General features: G+C 40.8%; 1 protein-coding gene across 3 annotated transcripts in view; it reads left to right on the plus strand.

The window, feature by feature from the left end:
* LOC117397838 (inactive carboxypeptidase-like protein X2) overlaps positions 1-20736 on the plus strand; it is a 69355-nt gene that overhangs the window by 42229 nt on the left and 6390 nt on the right. For 2 of the 3 annotated variants that reach the window (XM_059013509.1, XM_059013510.1), the window contains exons 9-19: positions 2065-2136; positions 4568-4677; positions 4844-4995; positions 7690-7774; positions 9117-9261; positions 9837-9925; positions 11633-11756; positions 11917-12113; positions 12707-12886; positions 13920-14280; positions 18891-19030. In XM_059013509.1, coding sequence (XP_058869492.1) covers positions 2065-2136; positions 4568-4677; positions 4844-4995; positions 7690-7774; positions 9117-9261; positions 9837-9925; positions 11633-11756; positions 11917-12113; positions 12707-12886; positions 13920-14280; positions 18891-19030 — 1655 coding nt within the window. The remainder of the gene's footprint in view (positions 1-2064; positions 2137-4567; positions 4678-4843; positions 4996-7689; positions 7775-9116; positions 9262-9836; positions 9926-11632; positions 11757-11916; positions 12114-12706; positions 12887-13919; positions 14281-18890; positions 19031-20736) is intronic. The other variant, XM_059013511.1, reaches the window with a different exon arrangement.

Consider the following 20736-nt stretch of genomic DNA (forward strand, 5'->3'; position numbering starts at 1 on the left):
TCAGAACTGGGCAGACATGTGGCAAATGAAATTTAATAGAGAAAAGTGTAAAGTATTGCATGCAGGAAATAAAAAATGTGCATTATAAATATCATATGGGAGATAATGAAATTGAAGAAGGGAACTATGAAAAAGACCTAGGAGTTTATGTTGACTCAGAAATGTCTTCATCTAGACAATGTGGGGAAGTTATAAAAAAGGCCAACAAGATGCTTGGATATATTGTGAGAAGTGTTGAATTTAAATCAAGGGAAGTAATGTTAAAACTTTACAATGCATTAGTAAGACCTCACCTAGAATATTGTGTTCAGTTGTAGTCACCTCGTTACAAAAAGGATATTGCTGCGCTAGAAAGAGTGCAAAGAAGAGCAACCAGAATTATCCCAGGTTTAAAAGGTATGTCGTATGCAGACAGGCTAAAAGAATTGAATCTATTCAGTCTTGAACAAAGAAGACTACGCGGCGATCTGATTCAAACATTCAAAATCCTAACAGGTATAGACAATGTCGACCCAGGGGACTTCTTTGACCTGAAAAAAGAAGCACGGACCAGGGGTCACAAATGGAGAGTAGATAAAGGGGCATTCAGAACAGAAAATAGGAGGCACTTTTTTACACAGAGAATTGTGAGGGTCTGGAACCAACTCCCCAGTAATGTTGTTGAAGCTGACACCCTGGAATCCTTGAAGAAGCTGCTTGATGAGATTCTGGGATCAATAAGCTACTAACAACCAAACGAGCAAGATGGGCTGAATGACCTCCTCTCGTTTGTAAACTTTCTTATGTTCTTATGTTCTTATGTTCTAGGGATGGTGTTACCTGGGTGATGTACTGTGTTGGGGTTGCGCCAGACATAACGCTTTGCATTTAGCCAAATAGTTCCTTTTTTGTTTCATTGGACCACAGAATCTTTTGCCACATCTTTTCAGTCTCTCACGTGCCTTTTTGCAAATTCCAAGCGGGGTTTTACATGGACTTTTTTCAGAAATGGCTTCCTTCTTGCCACTCTTCCATACAGGCTAGATTTGTGGAGTACCTGAGCTATTGTTGACACATGGACAGTTTCCTCCATCTCAGCCATGGAACGCTGTCTTTCAGAGTTGTTATTGTCCTCTTGCTGGCTTCTCTGACCAATGCCCTTCTTACCCGGCTGCTCAGTTTGGGAGGATGGCCTGATCTAAGCAGATTCTGGGTGGTGCTGTATACCTTCAACTTCTTAATGATCGACTTGACTGTGCTCCAAGGGATATTCAATGCCTTTGAAATCTTTTTATACCCCTCCCCTGATCTGTGCCTTTCTACAACTTTATCCCAAAGTTGTTTTGAAAGCTCCTTCGTCTTCATGGTAGTACCTTTGCTTTGAATGTACTACCCAACAGTGGGGCCTTACAGAGGCAGGTCTATTTAATCTGAAATCACGTGAACCACTTTCTTTGCGCTCAGATGGACTCCATTTAACTTATTGTGTGAATTCTGAAAGCAATTGGTTGCACCTGAGCTTATTTAGGAATGTCATAGCAAAGGGGGTGAATACGTATCTAAAGAAGTCTTTTCAGGTTTTTGTTTTTAATTGATTTTTTTTTTCACCCCCCCCCCCCCCCAATTTTTTCACACATTGAAAGTGTTGAGTAGGTTGTGTAAATCAAAGGGAAAAAAAAACATTTAAATGCATCAAGATTTCAGGTTGTAACACAACAAACTGTTAAAATGTCCAAGGGGGGGTGAATACTTACTATCGGCACTGTATATCACAATACAAGTGATTGCCTGATTGGCTACTTGATGATGCATAATAAGATCAAATGATCATTTAATGAAGTGCTATTTTGTTAAAAGACAAAAAATAAATAAGTTAGGGAAACTGTGCATTAATACCAACTATAAAACACACTTCTTTATACAAGAACCACTTGGTGAACTACAACATGCTCTGCTTTTGGTCTTGTATCACGATACAAACAATACATACCTCTATTACGAGACGGAGTATGTAAAGAATGTATCAGGATTCATCGATACAGTGCCATAGCTGACTGTGCCTTTCCCTTCTTGTTGTTCAAACAGCCAAACCAAAGAAAGAGAAAAAGGAGGAGAACGAGCCAGAGCCAGTGGATCCACTCTACAGTACACCACAGAGTAAGGCTCTTAACAAACCTAACTGACTTGTTGTGACGAGGTACCCCCACCCCTGGGTATATTTTTGGTTTATTTTGTATAGTTGCGGTTATGTATCACAGGGGAGTTAATGTATAGTATGTGAGCACGGGGATGTGGGTTTGTGTGTGTGTGGAATAGTGGTGTAAACACATGGTAATGTGACTGGACCCGTGAATTGAATAAATGATTACATGATTAATTAAGGCTCCAGCCACAGGTGTATAAATAGGGTGATCACGGGTGAGAAAGTGGTTGGTGTGTTTAGAGACGGAACGTGAGTCGTGAGGAGGAGTAAAAGTAAAAGTAAAACTAAATATAAACAATTGCTACGATTGCTGGTTTTAAACCAGCACGATACTTGTTTGTTTGTTCCGTGTTCTGTTTGTTTGTTTTGGCCATCATGCCATTTGCTTTGTATCAGTGTGTGTTTTTGTTCAACCTTTCTATTTACTAAAGAAATGAGCGTGTTTGCGTCTCGCACTGCATTACTTGCCTGTTATGGTTTCATTTCTGGTCTGACGTCATCCACCCAAGCTATCCTGCCGCACTTGTGTATGGAAACCTTTCCCTTATCTTGCCATCTTGTATCAGGACAGAGACCTTTCAGGAACATTTGCTCGGAGAAAGATAATTTTGCTTCACAGTGTATCCAGACCATGCTCCCTCCTGCCATTTTAAGGGAACAGATGATCTGGATACACTGCGATTCTTATAACAGGAATTCTCTTTCTCCTGAATAGCACTGCTGAGTACAAGTTGAGAAATGTATTATTCAAGTTATTTATGACCCATGATGTGTAATTAAAAATGTCAAAACAGTTGGCAATATGTTTCAAAATATATTGTTGCGATACAGACAATATGGGACACAGCAAAGATAACGCAACGTGTTTCTTGTAAACACTGCAGTGTTCTGTAACACCTTAACCTCATCTCACCAACCGGTCAGGGGTCAGACCAACGACCTTAACCTCATCTCACCAACAGGGGACAGGGGTCAGACCAACAACCTTAACCTCATCTCACCGATGGGTCAGGGGTCAGACCAACATGGAGGGCAGCTCTATATTGTTGTGGATGTTTCAAAGTTATAATTATAAGGATAGTGCGCTGATAGGAAGTAGTAAACTACAGCTTTTATTCTACTGATTCATTCAACTTTCTCTGCAGCTGGTTGGTTTTGCACTTTTTTGGGATAATTACAAAGAAAAACTTGTTACCAGACAGCATGGTAGGTACAGACACTCCCTAATCCATCCGCAGAGAGAAAGCATGTCTTTTGTTGTTCCTAGGAAAGAGAAAGCTTGCATAAAATTACAAAAAGTATCCAAAGTCAATACTGCACCTAGACCCTTGGATGTGGTGCTGTTATTTCTGGCATTAGCTCTTGCTTGTGCAACATTCCAAAAACAACAAATTACAACCAGCCCTTGACCAGATCAGATGAAGCGACCCCCATTATACTGACCTGGCTGCCTCACAGATTGCCTGCAAATACAGTAATGCTCTATTACTGTATCAAGATGCTGGTTCATGGATTCCCTGGACTCGTTTCTATTTTCTGGGTTAGATTTCCAAGCCCTCAGATCCCTAGTTCTGTTATTTCTCACTACTATGCTGTATTCAATTTGTTGACTCAGATCTCCAGTACTGAGTTCTTAATGCTATGCAGAATGGTCTGGTTTCTAAGTGGTAAGGGCACTACTGCAAGGAATGTAGGGTGAATAATGCAGCCCTAATCCTGATAGTTTCAATCCAGGTTTCGCTGAGTTGTGATCTTGGCTGGGGCCCCTTAGGTTGCACCTCGTTGGCCTTTGTGATCCCACAGGCTATGGAGATCCCACAGAGATGGAAAATCCCCTGGGGTTGTTCACCTCATCTCGTCACAGTTACTGAATCAGGTGCATGAGCTGAATGCCCTCCACCAGGCCTCTGCAGCTTGGATACATTTGCTGCTTCTGTTTTCTGGTTAAGAAGATTGCTAGACATTGGAGGAAGCCTGCTAATCTAAAGTCATTCAGAGCTGTAGGTTGTTATTGAATAGTGCAGAGAAGATGCAGGTGACTTTTGTTTAGAGTGAATAAGAAGATCTGACTCCACACAGAACACACTCTGGCAGGATGTGCAGATATACACATTGCTATGATTTCTCTTGGTCCTCTTCTAAAGGTGTTTCTCTTAAAGGAGCTAATGGGAAGAGATGAGTGCAGGTGAGCCACAGACACCATTGTAAGACCACACTTTGCATTCCACTGGTGGTGTATTTAGTTCTACACGGAGGTGTTACTGAGGTGGACTACAAATGAATGTAACTGTAGACAATGCAGTACTGGGAATCAGAGAGCCAGCATATTCAACAGTGTTCAGTAAAGAAAGGATTATGATTCTGACTGATAACTGTTTGCCCCAGAATGCCCGCCCCTTGGCTTGGAGTCCCACCGCGTGGAAGATGACCAGCTGCTGGCCTCCTCGATGTTACGGCACGGCCTGGGTCCACAGCGTGGCAGGCTAAATATGCAGGTATGGCACAGGTTGGATTGAGCGAGTTTTAAATCTGACATCCCTAGGTCTAGCTGCAGAAGATACTACCATACAGTACATACTCCATACCGCTCACTGCATGGAGCTGAGGACTAGGTCACCATCTTAATCTCTCATCTGCTTAATGATTTCATGGTAAATGAAGTCAACTTTTCAGGCTGGCAAAGAGGAAGAAGATTACTATGATGGGGCCTGGTGTGCTGACAGTGAGGAAACACAGCACTGGTTTGAGGTGGACACGAGGAGGAACACCAAATTCACTGGAGTGATCACTCAGGGCAAAGACTCTCAGACACAGTAAGTATCACTGGACAATCTTAGGATTCTAAATGTCTTTCTGATGTTTAGGCCAGACAACTGGAAGACCCAGTTTCCAGTGGTTGATTGTGGATTACCCTGAAGAAACTAATAACAGGACCATTAGCAAACAAGTATTACCAGCAATGGCAACACAATGATATAACTTTTTATTACTCTATTAATAATGGTTGCTCAGTGATCTGTCATGATCACCGGTGATACGAATATAGTGGAGGTGACAATACTTATGTCAGCAAATATCTAGAACTGCTTATCCAATTGTAATGAAACTTGCTAAGGTCTTATGATAAGATTTATCATAATCTATGAGTATATACTGGCATGTGTCTGAGTCCCTGGCTGGAGTGTGGTGCAACAAAGTTTTACTTGGTATCCGTGATAACACAACACAAGGTACCCCACAGTCCTGTTCACCTCCACACACAACAATGTTCGCTCCTGGTGGGAAGGAAACGTCCGCCTCCTGCTGCTGTCTCACTCAGGTGCTAGTGCCCCATTCCCTGGTAGGCTCGTCGTGGCACTGCTCTCTGCTCCGTCCAGAAGAGCTCCACTCCCAGCGTCCACACTCTCCTACTTCCTGGACTCCTGGGTTACCGCTTAGTGGTCCATTTATTCAGTGCATCTCAGGCGTGTCAGGTCCAATTTATTTTCACACTCGCAGTTTATTTTAGACGTGCTGTTTAAAAGTATTTTTTTTCACAGTTAAACAGGTTTAAAAGGCACTGCATATCAACAGGACACTCAGTACTGCATCTCCAGCCCCACCCCACCCCTTGTTCTCTATATTTTTCAAATACCTCTTAATAATAGTATATACCGATAAATCATCTCTTGACCACTTGTTTTATTACCAAACTCCTCAATAATGTGATCCAAGTTGTTATTTTCTTACTATAACATCTAAAAAAAAGCTCTGCAAATGTCTGTGATATTCTCTGAGCGCTGGATGCAGATGCAGCTATCTTGTTTGTTTATGTCCGTGTTATCTATGTGATGAATATGTATCAGTATTCATGAGATACGCCCTTTTTTTTCAGCTTCTGTCGGCTCCTATCGGTCTCACTCGGCCATTGAATGGTTTTCTTGGCTTTTTCCAGAGAAAAAACGATAGAGACCTGTTTTTTGCATCTTTTTCAGGGTCCGACATTGGACGGGAAAGGGAAAATTGCGATGTCAGACCAGGTCCGACATAGGACCAAAAAGGGTTAAAGCACAAGTCAGGACGTCACGTCACGTCACGCCACGTCACGTCTTTCCAGGCAGTGTTTCTCTGTCTGTCTCCCCAGGCACAGTTAACCTTTATGGTCCAAGCCACATCCCCAGCAATCCTCCATGACCAATCACTAGTTGATTGTGTCCATGGAAAAACACTAGCTTTGTGGAATGTGCAACTCGAAACACCTGAATGATTGTCCTTCCCAAGATGGCTGCTGCAAGCTGACTCTATACTTAATGTATGTCCCATCTTGGTGAGGACCCGTGGGGCGATTGCTCTAGTGCAGTGGTTCCCAACTTTTTTCAATGTAGGGACCACCTTGGTGTTTGGATTTTTCCCACGGACCAGCATTTTTTCACAACAGCATTTTGAAACTACTTTTTATGTGTATATGTATAAGTACATGTAGAAAGTAGTTATATAATTCCTGGGCTTGAATCTTTGCTACCAGGTCAACAAGCAATGTTGTTATTTTGCGCTGATGACAAAGTTCACATTCTGAATGCTTTGTAGATAAATGGTGTCTCAATTTTGCAAGTTTAAGAGTTGTGTTTGACAAAACCTCCCGACAAATAATGCACTGGGGCTTGGGTCAGCCTTGGATCCAATAAATGTAAATAGTGCTTGTCCCCGCAACCATTACCTTGTGTAGCAAATTAATCTATCAATTTCTAACAACTTATTGCATTCACTGTCACCAACTTCGCACATAGAAAAAACACATCAGAATATGAAGATGAGGTAGGTGGGAAGCAATTTGAAAAATGTAAAAACGATTGGAGAGTATACAGGATGTTACCTAATACTTCTGGTGATGTGTAAATTAAACGGGATTGGTGGCACACGGTCGATAGGATTTATAGCATTTTGATTAAATATGACAGCATCAGGAACAGACTGTACACATTATTTCCAGAAGTAGTTTTAAGAGAATTTCCTTTTGGCATACAGTCTTGTAAAATATTATACCTGGTGGAATAAACCCATATAATAACATGGAGCTAAAATCGATCGTTCACACTACAGCACAGTTCACAAGTCAAGTTACAAATACAGCTTCTCTGTTTCACACAACTTCTGTTACTATGCAGCTAACCTCTCCAAAAATATATGGAAATAATAGAAATATTCATGTATCCCGGGCAACTGGAGCACATATTTTATGACCATTCATTTTTTTTTCCTGAAAAATGAGCACAGATTAAAGAACCATGCTTTAGCTTCACCACCTTCTTACCTTCACCCTGCTACAGTCTTTGTCACATTTACAGTATGTATGTGCATACATTGTATGTGCTGTAGGTCCTAGTGATTATGTTACCAATAGCTCTGTATTCACAGACATAGAATGGTGACATACTATTTATAACAGATAGTGTTTCAATTGAGAACTGCTATGCTGTCTTGTATGATAGCTGACAATGTACACACATTTTTTTCTTTTGTTCTTCCAGCAACGATTTTGTCACCTCGTACTTTGTGGCCTTCAGCAATGACAGCACCACATGGACAGTGATCCACGATGGCTACGCAGAGTGGGTAAGTAGGGTGTAAAGGCCAGATTAGATTTCTCAGGGGTCCCTGAATGACTCACCTGGCTCAAGCATGACCTAGGGATTCCACAGGGAGAGTAGCAGTGGCTCAGCGGGTTAGAGAGACTAAAAGGTCTTCAGCATGCTATAGGAGACCCTACTGGCCAGAGCTTTTGTACTGATTTACTGCAGAGGGGAAGCATGACTGGACAGTCTAAACAGTGAAAAACTAGAGTAAAATAATAAAATAAAATTACATTCATAAATCCATTATTACACAGTACAGTATATCTATCTGTAAAAGGGTAGTTTGTGGGTATTCACTGGGCAAGGACAGACAGTAAATTGGCATTGCCACGCTGGCACGCAGATTTATTCACATTTACACAATTTAAATTCCAGTGCAGTGGTAGGTGGCAGCCACTAGGGTACCAGACAGTGAAAAGAATGTCCTAAAACAAAACACATTAAAAAACCACAGCTAAAGAAAATAAAAGTTGGCACAGATCGGGCCGTGCGCTATCTAATTGGGGATCTGTATCTGGATCCACACACACGTCCTGGTTCACGTACCTGCCAATCTCAGCTCTGGTGATCCCGGGTATACACATGGCCATACCAGTTATTATTATTATTTGTTTATTTAGCAGAAGCCTTTATCCAAGGCAACTTACAGAGACTAGGGTGTGTGAACTATGTCAGCTGCAGAGTCACTTATAATTACATCTCACCCGAAAGACGGAGCACAAGGAGGTTAAGTGACTTGCTCAGGGTCACACAATGAGTCAGTGGCTGAGGTGGGATTTGAACCGGGGACCTCCTGGTTACAAGCCCTTTTCTTTAACCACTGAACCACAGAGTTCCGATGATCTTAGGGTTCAGACTGGGCGACACCGTCACTGATCCCTCTCTTGAGCCGAATGCTGATCCTTCAACCAGACCTGGATGCACACAGCAGACGCATGGAAGCGATTTGGAGGCGAGCGAGTGTTCAGCATAGTCCCTCCCTTTATGGTCGGGTGTGCCTCAAGAAACGCCCCTCCAGCCAATCAGGGACTGCCAATCAATCAAACCTTGACTGAGCCCCCTGTCAATCAATTGGCTGTCAGTGCATCTCCACTGAACACCCGAGTTGCACGGCAGGAAGTGACAATAATGAATAAACGTAAATTTAATACACAAAACCAAACAAAGCATTAATCCCCTGTGCAGGGCTTCTGCCCTGCCACCATCCATCACAGCCAATACTGTGACCCAATCCTTAAGGGGTTACTAGAGACCTAGACTGACAGAAAGGCATAAGTCCAGGTTTGTTTATAGATGTCTCTTTCTCTCTTGTCCCTGGGAAGTTGTTTTTCGGGAATGTGGATAAGGACACGCCTGTGATCTCAGAATTCGTTGAGCCAGTGGTGGCTCGGTACATCCGAATCCTTCCTCAGAGCTGGAACGGGAGCCTGTGCATGCGCCTGGAGGTCCTGGGCTGCCCGGTGTACTGTAAGTGCTTCTATACCCAGGGAGAGGAAGAAGGGGTAATAGACTGGTACAGCAAAGTGTAATAAAGGATATCATTGTAATGGATGATAAAGTGTACTGAAAAATATGGCAAACCAAAGTAAATTCATAGTATAACCATGGGAAAAAAATACCAATCACTGTGGTAAACTTTTATAAGGGCGTTTAATAGGCTACCAGACAAGTTAATTTGTTATTATATCTTCTGTTGTATAATAAATGCCTTCTCGTGCCATTTGGGTGAGAGTATTGTGTGGAACTCTTTTACAATAACATATTATATTTTAAATCACAAAAGTTTACTATAAATCATAAACATGTTTAACTTTGAAAATCTGCTCTCAGGAAGACACCTTTACGATGGTTACGGAATTGTGTAGTAATTATATAAAAAAGCAATGATTCTATGAAGCTGATAGTCAAGGTAATATACTGCTCGTGTAATATGTTTGCAAGGATTTTCCTGTCAGTGAAATGATCATATTTGCAGGTGTATTTAGAGTTTACTGCCTGAAACTTTGCATTGCTTTACATTCAAATTTGTTTTATTATTTCAGCCCCAAACAGCTACCAGTACAGGCAGAATGAAGTAACTTCATTGGACGACTTGGACTTCCGGCATCACAACTATAAAGAGATGAGACAGGTAGATGAAACTGTTAACCAATTCAGACACACTTTTGATTCCTTAAGTTAACAATCAGAGTTGCTTGTTACTAATTTAATATATTCTAAATGTAAATAAATCATGAATAGAAGTGAAATATGTTTAAGGAATAGAAATGAAAAGGAGAAAACAAACAAAAACTAAAAAGGTAAAAAATATAAAAACAGCACTATTGGATGGAGTGCAGGGAGAGTCCTGTGAATGTGGTTCGAATCACGCTTGAGTTGCTGATCTTGGCTGGGGGGCCCACAGGGAGCTCTGCATTGGGGTAAGGAGAGCACTACTGGGGGTAGTTCATCTCATTAGACCCCTACTGGTCAGGCTGCTGGTGAGGACAGGCAGATTCAGTAGATATTAGTGAAGAAAAATAATCAATCGAAGTACAGATATTTCAATGCTTCAGTGTCACAAGTCAGTCATGCAGCAATGGGTTACTGGAAAGGCAAGTCAGGAGTTTTTGTAAGGAAATAAATGGCACACAGTTTAATATATATATATATATATATATATATATATATATATATATATATATATATGAGTGACAGGATGGTCAAGATGGTGTAAATTATTACAATGTCCACAACTACAGTATATTTGCTGTACATCAGCTGCTGGCAATATTTATTTTTAACGTTTAAAGCAACACAAATGAAAGCAACACAAAATCTTCACTACCACCCAGTGGCAGACTTTAAACTGTCTGTGTGGAAATGTCTCACCGCCAGTCTGACACCATTACCTCCACCAGAGTATCCTTACCTACAAGGGGAGTTACGTACGATTCTGGTGTACCATACCTTTATTTTATTAATTCTACAAAGACCACTATAAGACTCTTTTTGACCAAACACCAATTCTTTTTGTTCCAACTCTTGACTGCAAAACCTCTTCACTCACTCTCCCCTGTGCAAACTCACTCTGCCCCTTTCAAAGATGGCCACCTTTCAGATCCGGGTCACAGTTCAATGATACAGAGTTCTCTTTCTCTTCCGTGATAAGTCTGTATCCTTTCCCACATCTCTATCTGAAGTGGTCACTCCAATAAATATTTTTTTTCAAAAATAACATTACCCAGCAGTGTGGAGTAGTGGTTAGGGGTCTGGACTCTTGACCGGAGGGTTGTGGGTTCAATTCCAGGTGGGGGGCACCGCTGCTGTACCCTTGAGCAAGGTACTTTACCTGGATTGCTCCAGTAAAAACCCAACTGTATAAATGGGTAATTTTATGTAAAAAATAATGTGGTATCTTGTAACAATTGTAAGTTGCCCTGGATAAGGGCATCTGCTAATAAATAAATAATAATAATGACCCATTACTTACATCTCCCAATCTATCACACTATATATATATTATATATATATATATATATATATATATATATATATATATCTCAAGATGTAGTATAACAAATAAACAAGAACTTGAATGCTTCTTTTGTTCCTTCGTGACGAAAAGTGCAGCATTCAAAACATTGTGAAAGGCATTTGCCAGCGTTTAATATAATGTGTGCATCTTTCATATTCAGAACTACAAAGGGTTGGTTATACATGTTAGATTCACTGGAATTGTTTGGTTAGCTCCTTGTACTTCACATGTGTTGCAGCAGTGGGTTGATGTTCAAATCTGGCATTTCACGTGCTGGGTAAAATAAATGTTCCACCCCGTCTCTTTGAATTTGTCCCCAAGATGATGAAGGTGATCAATGAGGAGTGCCCCTCCATCACACGCATCTACAACATCGGCAAGAGCTCCCAGGGGCTGAAGCTGTACGCCATGGAGATCTCAGACAACCCTGGAGAACACGAGACAGGTACCGACAGGACCACAGGCTGAGCCCTGCACCAGCTCAGGCATCATTACTTAACTTAATTGAGTTACCCTCACTGTCTCCTGAGTTGTGCCTCTAACAAAATCTCTTTCATTGCTTTGATATGTGTTTATGATTGATATGTATTATCCCTCCCTGACAGGCGAGCCGGAGTTCCGGTACACAGCCGGTCTCCATGGCAATGAGGTGCTGGGGCGGGAGCTGCTGCTCTTGCTAATGCAGTTCATGTGTAAGGAATACAATGACGACAACCCGCGAGTGCGCCGTCTAGTGGAGGAAACGCGGATCCACTTGGTACCCTCCTTCAACCCTGACGCCTACGAGCTTGCCTATGAGATGGTCTGTAGCCTTTCAGCTTTATCTAAGATAGTAGCTTGTAATTTGATTACAACATATGTGTGACAATTATTCAGAGATAGCAAAATATTTAGTGAGCAAGTAATCTGAGTGAAATTATCTGGTAATAAACTCACCACCCCCAGTTTTACAGCTTTCTAAGAAAAAGTAGAACACTGGGGACTATTATACTTGTGAGATGAATATTATTAAGATATTTTGATATATCTATTCAGAGATACCAAGGTACAGTATTTGGTAAGTAAAGGCACTAAGTGAGGAAAATAGGCACCACTTATCTTGCTGTACATCACTTGTTGTTTACATACTTTGTGTCAGTATTGTATATCCCCAGAATCTGATACTTATGATACATAATGTAACTATCACGTTTCATGACAATTGGATAAGTGGTTCTCTAGATATATGCAATATTGTGTGAAGCGTGACCTATGTAATGACTGCCTCCACAATATCCTCTTTGCAGGGTACAGTTAAGGGGAGGAAAATGGATTCTGAAATCTATTAAAACACAAACTACAGAACAAATTCCCACTGTCAGCTCCCTGGTAGTTTATTTTACTTCCTGTTTTCAGGGGTCCGAGCTGGGTAACTGGGCACTGGGCCACTGGACAGAGGAAGGCTATGACATCTTTGAGAACTTCCCCGATCTTAACACCATCCTGTGGGGCGCGGAGGAAAGGGGGTGGGTCCCCCGCATTGTGCCCAATCACCACATCCCTATCCCAGACAACTTCCTATCAGAGAACGCCTCGGTGAGTCAGACTGCCAATGGGAACGGTAGGGGTCTAAAAGGAACCAACCCTCGCCAACTATTTGTTATACTCTTTGACAGAAAATCCACCTTGCTTTACTTTTTTGTGTATATATATATATACACACACATTAAGGTCCGAATTAAAATAAGTCACTTACCATTATTATTGTGTGTTATCCCCCCAAAAAAGCATGTTTTATCTATAAAAGCTGTTTACAATCGGTGTTATCAGGGGCTGCTGTGTCACCCAGCTCCCTCATGAGTTACTGCAGTGCCAAGGTAGTTAAAACAAGCAGTTCCAAGCAGTGCAATGGATGATACTGAAGAAAAAAGCATCAGCACTTCTGAGATTCAATTGCGTTTTTTCCACACCGAGTCTGTAAACATAGAAGCATTTTGGAACAAGCCATGTGGTTTTACTGATATGATAATTCCAGCCTTGCCTTTGCCTCTGGAAAAACAGGGTGATTTCTGAAGCAATCCTGACGATGTGCAGCTGGAGCTAATAACCTGAACTGATTTACGAAGAAAAATGTCTTACTCTGATTCATGCTATAAAAATCCTCATGAACATTCGCCTATATTAAAAATCATATTTAAAGAAACAAGAGATTTACATTTGAATTGGTGGTACTAAATGATTAGGTATCCTCAGAACAGCAATTGTTAAAGGGTAAGTATTGTTGCTTTTTAAGACTAATTATAAAATGTACGACATATAACTTTGTAATCGCAAATAAAATCCCTGAAGAGCGTGCTGCCTACAGGTTCCAGCTCTCCTCATGTTCTGACTGTTGTGCTGTCGGTACCCTGCGCCAAAACTAGAAAGCGCCTTATAGAAGTCAGCGAACAGATTTTTAATTTACTATTCTTAAAACTTATATGGAGGATTGAACTGCGACCAAACCAACTTCTCACGAATTCTGCTGTGACTATGGCTGTTAATAATCCAAGTGTGTTCTGCTGTGGCTATAGCTGTTAATAATCCCAATGTATTCTGACCAGTTTGATGGGATTATGTGCCCTGGCAGGTTGCCGTGGAGACGCGAGCCATCATTTCTTGGATGGAAAAGACCCCGTTCGTGCTGGGGGCGAATATCCACGGGGGAGAGCAGCTGGTGACCTACCCCTTCAACATGGTGCGTCCGTCTGTAGGCTCACCGGGGTCTCGACGCGAGAGGCAGCACAATGAGGAGGAGGAGGAGGGGGGGCAGTACGAGAACCTCTCGCTCCGGGAGACTCCGGACGACTCAGTATTCCGCTGGCTGGCCATCTCCTTCGCCTCCTCCCACCTAACCATGACCGAGACCTACCGGGGGGCCTGCCACACGGACGACCTCACAGGGGGGCTGGGCATCCTCAACGGGGGAGCCTGGAAACCCACCATCGGCAGTAAGTAGTGGTGCAATCGACAACCTAACTTCGTAATCGATTATCACATACGCATTTAAATCGACAATAATCGATGCATCAACAACTTTTTTTTTCAAAATCAAGAACAAATATTAAGATTTTTCTCAGAAGATAACTGCTGTGCTTAATAGTTAAATGGCAAAGCACAATTTACATTCAAATTAGAACACTTGAGTCAAAGAAAAAAAATCTGAAGGATTTGACTTCAGTTAAAAGAAAGTGTGCATCAGTACCATGTGTCCCTTTAAGACTTTATTATACTATAATAATAATAATAATAATAATAATAATTACAAAAATCTATATTACATTTGAAATATGCTTATTAATTAACATTACTGTTAACATTGTGTCAAAAGTATTTACCCTCTACACAAAATCCAATAAATTGCCATCACTTTTCCGTCCTCCGTTTCCTTTTCCCTAAAAATTACCAATCATCCTGTCCGATATTTCCATTTTATAAATAAAATAATTCTATAGCTTTCATTTTTAAATCAGGAAAATGTAAATAAAATATTTTCAGGGGGCTCCCGAGTGGCGCATCCGGTAAAGACACTCCGCCCAGAGCACAGAATGTGCCCTATAGCTTGGAGATTGGCAGTTCGAATCCAGGCTAGGCCACTGTTCCCAGGGGGCAGCGCACAATTGGCCAGGCACTGCTCAGATGGGGAGGGTTTAGGTCGGCTGGGGAGTCCTTGGCTCACCACACACAAGCGACCGCTGTGTGCAATTCAGAACAGTGTGGACCTCCAACGTTGTATTATTATTATTATTATTATTTGTTTATTTAGCAGACGCCTTTATCCAAGGCGACTTACAGAGACTAGGGTGTGTGAACTATGCATCAGATGCAGAGTCACTTACAATTACATCTCACCTGAAAGAAAGAGCACAAGGAGGTTAAGTGACTTGCTCAGGGTCACACAATGAGACAGTGGCTGAGGTGGGATTTGAACTGGGGACCTCGTGTTTAAAAGCCCTTTTCTTTAACTACTGGACCACACAGCCTCCTCCTCAATGTAGTTCTGCAATGGCTTCACGGCGTGCTCGCAGTGCGAAAAAAAGCGGGTGGCTGACGGCACATGTTTCGGAGGATGCGAGTGCTCATATTCGTCTCGTCTGAGTTAGTGCGGGGGTTGCAGCGGTGCGCTGGGTTGAATAATTGGGCATTCCAAATTGGGAGATAATTGGGGGTAAAATAATTGCCAATTCCAAATAAAAAAAAATAAAAAAACCTTTTTTTAACTGAAGCAATCCAGAAGCAAAAAAAGGTTTGTATCCCAGCAATGCGCTAACGTTAGCTACCTACCGTACTAGCACTAGCACATCATTAATGTTTAATGCAAACTGGCAATGGGAGACTTCAAACTGGGCTCAAATTGTATGCACCGATTCAACACCATGTAATCGAAGCGGCAGGAAATTGAAGTACGGATGACTAATACCGATGCATCAAATCATTTTTGCATCCCCTGCCGCTCACTCATCAAACTGCAGGGAAGATGTGGTAAAACCATAAGAAACTAAGTCAAGTAGATAGACAAACTGTTCAGCTCGTGCCTCCTTCAGGTGTTAATTTACTTGACTCAGTTTATTTTAGTTTTACTACAAAAGCTGTGGTCTTGCTTTCCTTTAATTTAGAGTGGTAAACCAACATTTTAAAATTCTTCATTTAATTTGGGCAAAACCCACACAGGCAACCTATTTTATATCCCTTGTCCTTTTTAAAATGTTGGTTAGCATTCAAAACTTTTACCCTCTAAGTTTAAATAACGAATTTACTGTACCATGACAAGACTGTTAAAAGTACAAGGTAGTCACCTGGTGGCAGTGCTGTATCTTTCTGTACTTCATACAATGTTATCAAGGTTTAATCACAATTTGTTTAACATTTTAAACCCAAAGCAAAACTTCTGTTACTGTGGATAACTGGTTTCGTATTGCTAACCCTAATATGTGAATTTTAATGCCATGCTATTTTTACTGTAAAACCTTAATTAACAGAACTTGAATTTGACCTCTTGTTCTCAGAACAACCCCCTGGTACAGTCATGTCTTGTGCAATGCTTTGAGAGAAAATGTGCCAACCAGTCCTCTCTTTATGTTATTAAATCAGTAATATTAAAAGAAACGTTTCAAAATAAAGTGTCTTCAGCCTGAGAAACACTACATATTGGGCTAAAAATTCTCGGTTATTAACTTAAAATCCTCTTTTTTTTTCTCAAAAGAAAGACAATTACAGTTCCCAAATGAATAAACTACTGAAAACCGTTTACATGTACATGTATTACATGTTTCAGTTGTTTATCTCTGTTTTTTCTTTCCGTAAAAAAAAATGGAGCCAATGACAATTTGGTAAACAGCTACAGTGCCTTGCAAAAGTATTCGGCCCCCTTGAACTTTGCGACCTTTTGCCACATTTCAGGCTTCAAACATAAAGATATGAAACTGTAATTTTTTGTGAAGAATCAACAACAAGTGGGACACAATCATGAAGTGGAACGAAATTTATTGGATATTTCAAACTTTTTTAACAAATAAAAAACTGAAAAATTGGGCGTGCAAAATTATTCAGCCCCTTTACTTTGAGTGCAGCAAACTCTCTCCAGAAGTTCAGTGAGGATCTCTGAATGATCCAATGTTGACCTAAATGACTAATGATGATAAATAGAATCCACCTGTGTGTAATCAAGTCTCTGTATAAATGCACCTGCACTGTGATAGTCTCAGAGGTCCGTTTAAAGCGCAGAGAGCATCATGAAGAACAAGGAACACACCAGGCAGGTCCGAGATACTGTTGTGGAGAAGTTTAAAGCCGGATTTGGATACAAAAAGATTTCCCAAGCTTTAAACATCCCAAGGAGCACTGTGCAAGCGATAATATTGAAATGGAAGGAGTATCAGACCACTGCAAATCTACCAAGACCTGGCCGTCCCTCTAAACTTTCAGCTCATACAAGGAGAAGACTGATCAGAGATGCAGTCAAGAGGCCCATGATCACTCTGGATGAACTGCAGAGATCTACAGCTGAGGTGGGAGACTCTGTCCATAGGACAACAATCAGTCGTATACTGCACAAATCTGGCCTTTATGGAAGAGTGGCAAGAAGAAAGCCATTTCTTAAAGATATCCATAAAAAGTGTCGTTTACAGTTTGCCACAAGCCACCTGGGAGACACACCAAACATGTGGAAGAAGGTGCTCTGGTCAGATGAAACCAAAATCAAACTTTTTGGCAACAATGCAAAATGTTATGTTTGGCGTAAAAGCAACACAGCTCATCACCCTGAACACACCATCCCCACTGTCAAACATGGTGGTGGCAGCATCATGGTTTGGGCCTGCTTTTCTTCAGCAGGGACAGGGAAGATGGTTAAAATTGATGGGAAGATGGATGGAGACAAATACAGGACCATTCTGGAAGAAAACCTGTTGGTGTCTGCAAAAGACCTGAGACTTGGACGGAGATTTGTCTTCCAACAAGACAATGATCCAAAACATAAAGCAAAATCTACAATGGAATGGTTCACAAATAAACATATCCAGGTGTTAGAATGGCCAAGTCAAAGTCCAGACCTGAATCCAATCGAGAATCTGTGGAAAGAACTGAAAACTGCTGTTCACAAATGCTCTCCATCCAACCTCACTGAGCTCGAGCTGTTTTGCAAGGAGGAATGGGCAAAAATTTCAGTCTCTCGATGTGCAAAACTGATAGAGACATACCCCAAGCGACTTACAACTGTAATCGCAGCAAAAGGTGGCGCTACAAAGTATTAACTTAAGGGGGCTGAATAATTTTGCACGCCCAATTTTTCAGTTTTTTATTTGTTGAAAAAGTTTGAAATATCCAATAAATTTCGTTCCACTTCATGATTGTGTCCCACTTGTTGTTGATTCTTCACAAAAAATTACAGTTTCATATCTTTATGTTTGAAGCCTGAAATGTGGCAAAAGGTCGCAAAGTTCAAGGGGGCCGAATACTTTCGCAAGGCACTGTATGTATAGAATTAGTTCAGTGCATTATATTGAAAGTAACTGGAGTTGGATTGTAATTACAGTCTTGATGGAGGTTTCTTGACAGTTGTAAACACATTGGTTTTACAAACAGCTCTAATTATTTTGGATAATAGACTGTGGTCACTGAGAATGCCAGTTACTTGAAGGTTAATACATGTTTAAAGCAATTCTATTTGAAGAGTTTGAAAGTGTTACTGAACAAGCTGTAGGGTTTAAAACACAACACATTACTTTCCCTAGCTGTGCCGGAGTGAGCAAGTATGGCAGATGAACCAATCAAAATGTTGAACTTTGGGAGAGGAGTTCTGATTTAACTGCTTGGATTTTAGCAGCCAGTGTTTTTAATTAAGGCGACATTTTTACGGGACGCTGTGAAACAAAAATAACTGTAAAAACTGAGTTATGACCAGTGATGTTAATAAAAATATCAAAACAATTGCAATTATGTTGAAAAAGATATTGCAAGAATATGTACAACAAAGCAGAAGGCTGGGGAAAGTGATGCACTGTGCTTTAAACCCGACAGTCTGTTCAGCAGCACTTTCATTCGTGCTTTTCTTTGAATGTAGGTATGAATGACTTCAGCTATCTGCACACCAACTGCTTTGAACTGTCCATCTTTGTGGGCTGTGACAAGTTCCCTCACGAGAGCGAGCTGCCGCAGGAATGGGAGAACAACCGGGAGGCACTCCTGATGTTCATGGAGCAGGTAACCAGGCGGAGATTCTCTGCCTCCTTTAGGGCTCCCAAACTCAGTCATGTCATAACAATAGGCATCCTGACTGAGGGCATACAGATGCCCTTTGGAAAAGACTGTCCTACTAAGTGTGAGTCTAGGGGGGCAACAATGCTGACATTACAGCTATCCAAGGCAGGTAACTAGACCTGGAGAGTAGTTCCTGAACTCTTACAGCTGGTTTCAGAACCCGATTAGCACAAATCCTGGACTATCCAATGTGGTAAACTGGGATATGTGACCCCAGCTGATAAGATAAAGCACCTTAACAAAAATACTCAAGATTCGAGCAATTGCAAAAGAACAACTCAGAAAGATTGTCATGAAAGGGTTATGGAACAGTAAAACAACAACAAAAAGTTAGGCTAGTACCATAACCCTGGTTCCCTGAAATATAAATGTAACCATTAACGTATGGGTATTTATCTCATAAATACCCTGTAACCTGAATAGATATAACAAAGACTGCTCGTCATAATTCTTCCTTCAAGACTGCTGCAATCATGGATGCAGCGACCTTGAAGGTTAATGGTTACATTTCTATTTCAGGGAACCAGGGCTATTATTATTATTATTATTTATTTATTTATTTCTTAGCAGATGCCCTTATCCAGGGTGACTTACAGTTAAATATCACATTACAAAGTGTCACATTACAGATAACAGCAGTTACAGAATACAATAATATCAGTAGTAAGTAAGAGCAAGTTCAAATGAGAGAAAATAAAAATGACAGTAAATAATTGCGTTTGAGAGTGATTACGACTAAGAGCAGTTAAACTTACAAATATTTGGATATAAGTTGGCTTGCTATTATTCGATTTGTATTTTTTTGCCAAAATCGATGATTAACATCAACGTTTATTTTAGAAAGAATTAACTGTTTTTTTCGATCTTTATGTTAAAAAAAGCTTAAAAGTCTCATTTAGCGAACCCCCTTTATCATATTCAACATGCAACAAAACTAACTTGCACTTATTATTCAGAGTCTGAGCTCCCCCTCTCCTGCTTCAGCACAGCTGGACTCAGAGTCACTGGAAGGCAAGGCAGACGGGCCCGCTTTGTCATTGCACCTCATTTTCAAATCAAACTAATAACTGTCACCGTATACCTATAGCAAAAGCTTACCTACACCTTAATCTGCTAATTTCAAAGTAGGCGCTTTGAATGACAGGTGCTGTAGCTGGCAAATGAAAGTGCACAGTCAGTGCAGGTCTTGATGATTGACAGTCATTTAAATGAATGAGAGCATTCTAGCGCTGCTTCAGTCAACGAGATGTGTCAGAACTGGGTGAAATGACGGTGACAGTGAAACCACAGTACTAACGACCCCCAGCCATTCAGAGTGGAACGGAGACGGGACAGACAGCAAGTATAAAAACTACACAAACTAGAGAGGATTTCTAAATGATTATTTTTGGTAATAAAAAATAGCGACTGGTTTTACAGACGTTTATCCTATATACATTTATTTCAGTCAAACTCAAATTTTTTATGAATTTGACGTTTAACGAGCTTTACTGATTAATATCGGAAAGTAGCAAGCCTGGTTGAGAGTAAATTCCATTAACAGCAAGTACAATAAGTGGATAAGAATGATTTTAATTAAGAACAATTACAAAAAAAAATGTCAATATGGTTAATATCAAGTACAAGATACAGAAAGTATAATTATGATT

Source organism: Acipenser ruthenus, chromosome 46 (assembly GCF_902713425.1).
Source record: "Acipenser ruthenus chromosome 46, fAciRut3.2 maternal haplotype, whole genome shotgun sequence".
In the NCBI taxonomy this organism is placed as follows: Eukaryota; Metazoa; Chordata; class Actinopteri; order Acipenseriformes; family Acipenseridae; genus Acipenser; species Acipenser ruthenus.